Genomic DNA, 7963 nt, shown 5'->3' on the forward strand with positions numbered 1-7963 from the left:
AGTGGGCAAACTGAAAACTCAATTTTTAGAAACCCATATTTAACTTAATATATTCCTTTTAAAATATTAGGAGTGAAACAGGGTTAGGTTTTTTAAAGCCAAGCCTAACCTAGGTAGCCAAACTTAACCCAAGCCTTATCCAATATTGTCAGGCTCATGTCTTGGTCCAACCATGCCAACCCAACTCGGCCCTAATTGATCTTGAGATGTGGGTCGATTGGGCTAAGTTAGACCTAATTGACCCTAGTTGATCTTATTTTTTCCATTTGTGTCATATACATTAAAAATAAAAATAAAAAAATAAAAATAAGCACCAATAGGCCTCAACTTAGTCCCTGTCCAGCCCTGACCCAAAGTTAGCGTTTTTAGTCCTAACCCTGAGGACGGGTTTAGACTGTTAAGGCCAAACTTACACCATCTAATTTAAATCTGAGTGTCTTGCATGCCTAATCCAAGTTGAATTTGATAATATGAGCTATATCCAGTCTAATTAAATGGATACAACCATATAGGTATGAGGTATGTGTTGGAACGGTCCTTATCGGGAGGCATGACCTGTTCCTTGGGGAATTATGATCTTTCAATATTAAAAAAAGGACCGAGTTTTTCTCTTCACCTAGGATGGAAGAATTCTTTCTCCATGACTATTGTACCATGGATTGCATTAGAAAAGGCTAATTTTGACTTCATAAATAGGTTTAGTAGTGTAATGATGACAACAAGAACTGAGATCATGGGGTCACGATTTTTCTCTATGAGTGAAAAAGAATTCAAGACATGTTTGGAAGGCAAGAAAAGAATGGAGAAAAATTTTGAAACCAAAGAGAGAGAAAGATACAGAAAAAGAAAGAAAAATATAAATTAAGGTAAAAGATTTAGGTTGCGTTTGGTTACGTTTATGTTCCAAAAACAAAGTTTTGTGTAAAAAACGAAAATTTTAGTTTCTGTGTCAAAATGTCATTTTTTTTTTTAACGAAACTTTAACGACGGAACTACCTTTGTCGTTCCGTTAATTCTTGTTTCTAGCTTATTCTTTTTCTTCTTCTTCTTCTTCTCTCTCTCTCTCTCTCTCTCTCTCTCTCTCTCTCTCTCTCTCTCTCTCTCTCTCTCTCTTTATTTATTTTCTTAAAGAAACACACTATAAATGCACCAAATGCTTTATTCCATTTTTTCGTTCCGATAAAACGAAAAAAAACTCTAAAAACGTTTTTCTGGAACTTTACCAAATGCAACCTTACTGTACACCACTAGCTGAACTTTGAACCACCAAGTGAGGGCACCTTCTTAAGACTTAGATTATAATAGAAACCTCTTGTAAAATGTCTTATATACCCTATACTTTAGTGTTTTGCTGTAATACTCCCTCTAAATAGGTCTGAAATTGCATATAGGCCGTGTAAGAAACCCTACTCCATATTTCATAGAAAAATCATATTGTAATCAAAGTCGTGAACTAACAAGTTGTAATCTTATTCGATTACCAAAAAGAATCCTTATTTCTTTTGCTATTTTCAGTTCGTTTTTTTTTTTTATTATTATTTCAATGAGGGTAGATTATGTTATTTCACATAAATATTACATTAATTAAATTTTAATTTTTGAAATCTCTTTTTCACTCTTTCATTAAATAACTTTTGAAAACAAAACAAGAAACACTATATATATATATATTATAATTTACTTGTTCACCACACAAGATGCAATTGTTAATTATTGATGTCATTTTAATTTTAAAAAATGAGGTGAAAGAAACTACCTACCCATTATTTTTCTGTTTTATTATGTTTTTGCTATTCTGACATAATCCTATTAAAAAAAAAAGATGGTCAACTTTGCTACACTCGTCTGATATGGTTGCTGGTTGGCGAGGGTGGCCAAGTGGGGTCAGATACTACCACGGTTTCCTTTCAGAACCTGTAATATTAAAATACCCTAATCTTTGAATCAAACAACTAAAAGCAGTTCCTTGTGTCCGGTGGACACACATTTAACCCGTGATACTGTTGGTTTCTATGTCTGTGGGTGTCTCCTTACTTATTACACCAACCTTCTCTGTAGCTTCTTAAACTGTACTTCCTTGTACCTACTACACCATCCAAGGGAAACCCCTTTAAAACCCATTATTGAGAAGAAACCTAAAAATCTTTACCTCATGCCCACAGCCTCTGATCAGACTTTGAGTCTTCAACTCCTTCAAGCTTCTATTTTTCATTTCAAGATGGCCTTCTTCAAGTTCTTGAAGTTGAAGATTAGTTGCAAATCCAATCCTGTAGTAGATGATGTAGAACACGGTAGTTTATCTACCAAAACTATGATCACCTCAACCCATGATCAGTATCAACCGGATGGATCCCAGATGAGTACTACTTCATCTGTGAATAGATTTACTTGGAAAGATATGGAGAATGTGAGTAGGAATTTCTCAGAAATTATCGGCTTTGGAGGGTTCAGTGTCGTCTACCTCGCGAAGTTCCCGGATTCGACTCTTGGGGTTCTTAAGAAGCATTGCGATAGCCAGCGTCACCGTGAAGTTTTTAAGAGGGAACTTGAAGTATTGCTTCACATCCGCCATGAAAACATCGTCAAGTTCCTTGGCTACTGCGATGAGAAAGGTAAGTTCATATGTTTTTCGTTTTCCTACGCTAAAAAGTCATTTTTTAATATTTGTATTAACAAGGAGAGAAAAAGAGATATACACGCTAAGGCCCTCTTTGATATTATTTTTCTTTTTTATTTTAATCTATTTAACAAAAATAGTTGATGGAAACTTTTTTTTTTTTTATCAAATATAAAAATAGTTTTTTTGTGAGAAATAGTTTAATATGCAAAATAGTTTTTCGAAGAAATTTTCTCTTTCGCCTATTTTCCTTGTAATTCTCTTTCTCCATTTTGGACCAAAGAATAGGGGACAAAGGATTTGGATTTCTAATTACAAAACAAATGACTACTTGACCCCTCTACATTGGAACTTTCAGCACGTGCTCATTTTAGTTTAACGCAAAAAATGATTGAAAATCAATTTTGGCCAAAACTCATAAATGGCTCTTTTTTATCTCTATTTGGTTTTCGTGTTTCATCAAAAAAAATTTTTTTTGATTAAAAAAAAATGATACCAAATGCAACAAAAAGTGTTTATGTGAACAAAAATAAAAATGAAAAATGATAGCCAAGAGGGCCTAAGTCTTAAAAGAAGGTAAGTTTATATGTAATGACTATTATTTACATCCTATCATAATTTTAGTCATTCACGGCTACAGAAGTACTCTTAATTCTTCCCCATTATTAATTGTCCCAAATTTATGTACCTTGAATGATTAGGGTCTTTCTATATTGTAACGTCCAAACACTCTTTAAGTTATCTCAAAAAGAGGTGAGGGTTAGGGTTTCATAATGTATTCATCAAAATTGTGGAAGCTCTGTTATCGCTTGACCATAGACTCATCTCATCTTAGATGAAGCACATAAATCTTTGTATTCTATGTGTGGTCTCTTTCTCTCTTTTCTGTTGTCAATTGTTGTACTGCTGCATTGCTATTTTCTAACAAGAAGTTTATATATTGGTGCAGATGAAGGCATCTTAGTGTTTGAATATGTTAGCAATGGAACCTTGCATGACAAACTTCGCCATGAAGGACAAAAGGGATCAGTCCTTTCCTGGAGAAGACGTATGTCCATAGCTTACCAACTTGCCCAAGCCATCAACTACCTTCACACCAACTTCAAGTTCCAAATAATTAATGGTGACATTAAATCATCAAATGTCCTCCTTGATGAGAAGCTCAACTGCAAGCTTTGTGACTTTGGATCCGCAAAGATTGGTTTTTCATCAACAATTGTTCCTTCATCAAAGATTTCATTGATGGGTTCTGTTGGTTATATGGATCCTCATTATATGAGGACCGGTATTGCATCAAAGAAGAATGATGTTTACAGTTATGGGGTGATCATCCTAGAGTTACTTACAGGATTGGAAGCTTTCTGCTCAGAAAAGGAACAATTATTAATTTCAATTGCAAACCCAGTACTGCAGGATCCAAATAAGGTTCTGGAAATGATAGATACTCATCTTGGAGGTCATTTTTATGCAGAGGAAGCTATAGCCATGGCAAACATCGCAGCACTTTGCCTTCACAAGGATTCCACCCAAAGGCCTTCCATGAGTGATATTGTATATACTATTAAAGAGAAGATCCAATCCATCTCTTTTGTCCCTGCAGTGGAAGGATTCAAGAATGCTAATATGGATAAATGGAAAATTAAGTATATTGGCCATGAGCGATAGTTTAAAAAAAAAAAAGAAAAAACATTTGTATATTTTCTGGAATGTAAACATTTTATCGATTCAATCTGTTCGGTATGCCTAGACGTTAATCTTGTATAACTATTTTTTTTTTTATCACTATTATAACTTCTAATACCCATAAGGAGCTAATGTTCTGAGTTTGAAACAAGATAGTGGAGGAGTTTTCTATCTACTATCTCTTTCCTTCCCGAAGGGTTAGATGTCATTTCATGGGAGAGGAGAGAGATAGACACATGAGAAATGGTGTAGATCATGCTTCCATAGAGAGACATTTTCTCCAAAGCCTCCTACCAACCATCGCTGTCATTGCCCATAATTCTTGTGTATCATCCTTTGCTCTTGCACTTGCCCTACTATTGTGTGGGTTTGTAACGCTCTAGATGTCTCACCATCAGACCTAAAACGGATCTTGCCACACTATCGCTCTCATTACTCCTACAACTACATTTTGTTCAATCTTCACCACACTCTAGTTACTTCACTGCCAATGTTCAAGCTATGCTTAATCAAATCCTCTTTCATTCAGGTACAATCCCTTTTGTATGTGCATCTTTGGTTTCTTATATCAATTTTCAAATTATTTCTCATCCACCATCTTGAGGGTGATGTTAACTATAATATTGAAAATTATGCTAGCTATAATATTTACTGTCTTTGTATGGTTTTTCCTTCTGTAGACACTCTACATTTAAATCTGTTCTCTTGAAGGGGAATCAATAATACAAAATTTTACCCAAGCTCAAAATTTCAACTTTATGATTAGGGTTGGGAGTGTAATTGTTACACAAAACTCCAATCATGGGGTCGGAATCATTTCCTACAGTTAAAAGGAAATTTTTTATGGGTGAAGAAAAATTAGGCCATGTTTGCAAGGTAAGAAAGAAAATAAAATATTGAAAATATGCCCCTTTTCCATTGGCTTTTTAAATTTAAGAGTAAATTACTTGAACACCCTATACTATGGCCCAATTCCTTAATAACTCTATAGTTTGAAATTATTACTTGATTAGTGGTTGAATGAAAAAGACCATTTTACCATTATAAGTTCAACTAAAACTTGTGAAGTTAAAATGACCAACTTACTCTTGACCAAAGAGAGACCCAAATCCGTCGCCCATGAAGGTGTAGGTGAAGAAGAAGACCGAAATTTCTAGCAAAGCTCACCGTGTAACTCCCTGACGAAGGTAAGGGAAGGTTGTAGGTGCTAATGGGAAGTAGGGAATGGTTGATTTCTCTTGTGGGGGAGGGTTGCAAGTTAGGGTTACGGTTAGTGGTGGGTGACGATTGTGCTTAAGGTGGAGGGTTGTAGGTTAGGGTTTCAAATAAGAGAGGGGGTTCAGCGAGGTTTCGTGGATGAGTTGGGGGTTTTTTACAGCCGGAGGTTGTGCTTGACGTGGAGGGTTGCAGGTCCGGATTTTAAATAAAAAAGAGGGGCTTTAGCTAGGGTTTTGCAGAAGGGTTGGGGGTTTTTAATGACCAACGGAAGTGCTTGCACTTGAGGGTTGCAAGTTACGATTTCAGATAAGAGAGAGGGGTTTCAGAGAGGAGTTTTTGCAAAGGTTTGTGGAAGGGTTGGCGGGTTTTTAATGGATAGAAGTAGGATTAGATCACAAATTCGTTGATTGCTTCATTTTCTCTCGTGTTTGCAAATTGCCAAATTAGAGAGAGAGAGAGAGAGAGAGAGAGGGTTGTTCAATGATGAAAGGGATGGCATTTTTCCTTGTTTTAGTAAAAGGGTAAAAGGGTCAATTCACTAACCTTAAAAGGTAGTTTGGGAATTTAGGAATTTTTCAATCTATGATGTCATCTCTAAATGGTGACTGATTAACTGATCATAAAGGGTTAATTGTAAGAAACCTTAAAATACAATCATGTTTCAAGTTATAATTTTAAACTTTATGGGCATCAAGAAATCGGGTCATAGTACAAATAGTGTCCACATAATTTTTCCTAAATTTTAAAATAAAAATAGAAAAGATATATTAATCATATATTTTTTTTATTTTCTTATAGGTAAATATAATCATAAATTATTTTATCATAGGGTAACTTGGAAATTGCAAATAGGTTTTCAAATTGAAGCCTCTACATTCTACTCCCATTCCCACTCTAGGCACTTCCAGCTTTGATGCTGTTTCCTCCCATGTGAAACATCAATTGGATCACGATCACTCGATCTGGAACCTGATAATCTGAAATGGGCTCTCAACAAAACCCAAAACTGCCTCTTTTTTCTAACGAAAATATAGAAAAAGAGGGTCAACTTTGCTATAACTGTACTACACTCGGTTGTGTTTGGTTAGGATCAATACAAATCTTTAACAAATCTTTCCCCTTTAATTACTTAATCCTTTAACTGCTACCCTAATCTTCCGCGTGTCCGGTACACACATTGAGCTCATGGTCCTGTTGGTTTCCTTAATTAAATCTTCTAATGAGACGTCCCTGTACCTCTACCAACCACACCAGCGAAACCCCTTTAAACCCATTATTGAGAAACAATGACATTGACTCCATTCCTAAAACCTGTACCTCACGGCCACACCAATTGATTCATCAGATAGGTTTCTTCTTCATAGATGCCAAGATCAAAGAGTGATCCTAGGGCTGAAAGACCATAGGATGCTTGTCCGGGTGCTTTCTGCCCGAGAATCACTCTCTGTCACTGGCCATCTGCTACCATCATAGATCTCAGAAAAAATCTCATTCATTTGATCTTGGATGAACCCGATAAATCTTTGTATTCTGTGTGATCTCTTTTTTTTTTTTTTTTTTTTCGGTTGTCAATCGTTGTTTTGCTGCATTGCTATTTTCTAACAATAAGTTTATATATTGGTGCAGATGAAGTTTATCAACAATTGTTCCTTCATCAAAGATTTCATTGATGGGTTCTGTTGGTTATATGGATCCTCATTATATGAGGACCGATGATGTTTACAGTTATGGGGTGATCATCCTAGAGTTACTTACAGGATTGGAAGCTTTCTGCTCAGAAAAGGAACATATATTGATTTCAATTGCAAACCCAGTACTGCAGGATCCAAATAAGGTTCTGGAAATGATGGATTCTAATCTCGGAAGTCATTTTGATGCGGAGGAAGCTATAGCCATGGCAAACATCGCAGCACTTTGCGTTCAGAAGGATTCCACCCAAAGTCCTTCCATGATTGATATCTTAGATACTATGAAAGACAAGATCCAATCCATTTCCTTGGTCCCTACAGTGGAAGGATTCAAGAACCCTGGTACAAATAAAAGGAAAATGAAGTATATTTGCCATGAGCTATAGTTTAAAAAGAAAAAAGGAAGATTTGTATATTTTCTGGAATGTAAACATTGTATCGATTCAATCTCTTCTGGTATGTCTAGACATTAATCTTGTATAAATTCATATGAAGGAATTGAGAAACTAGGAAGCATTCTTGTGTCCATTAAAGATATTAGAATTGAGAAATAAGTAGTTATAGGTAATGTCAACGTAGAAGTATAACTACTAGTACCCATGATGGGTTTATGTTCTAGTTTTGACACAAGAAAGGGGAGGAGTTTTTGAGTCCGGATCAGGTCCTCTTATAAGAATCATTCTCGTAGTTCTTGTACGATACTTGATCTACACATGGAATCCACTCAATCTCTCTCTTCTTACAATAGGCTTTCACA

At 35.6% G+C, this 7963-nt stretch overlaps 1 protein-coding gene across 1 annotated transcript; it reads left to right on the top strand.

Moving 5' to 3' along the window:
* The first annotated feature begins 2087 nt into the window (after window positions 1-2087).
* LOC122085512 (salt tolerance receptor-like cytoplasmic kinase 1) lies at window positions 2088-4289 on the top strand. Its single transcript, XM_042653974.1, has 2 exons — window positions 2088-2612; window positions 3567-4289. The coding sequence occupies exons 1-2, from the start codon at window positions 2153-2155 to the stop codon at window positions 4280-4282; spliced, it is 1176 nt and encodes a 391-aa protein (XP_042509908.1). The 5' UTR covers window positions 2088-2152; the 3' UTR covers window positions 4283-4289.
* Window positions 4290-7963: the final 3674 nt, after the last annotated feature.

Source organism: Macadamia integrifolia, chromosome 8, assembly GCF_013358625.1.
Source record: "Macadamia integrifolia cultivar HAES 741 chromosome 8, SCU_Mint_v3, whole genome shotgun sequence".
Lineage (NCBI taxonomy): Eukaryota > Viridiplantae > Streptophyta > Magnoliopsida > Proteales > Proteaceae > Macadamia > Macadamia integrifolia.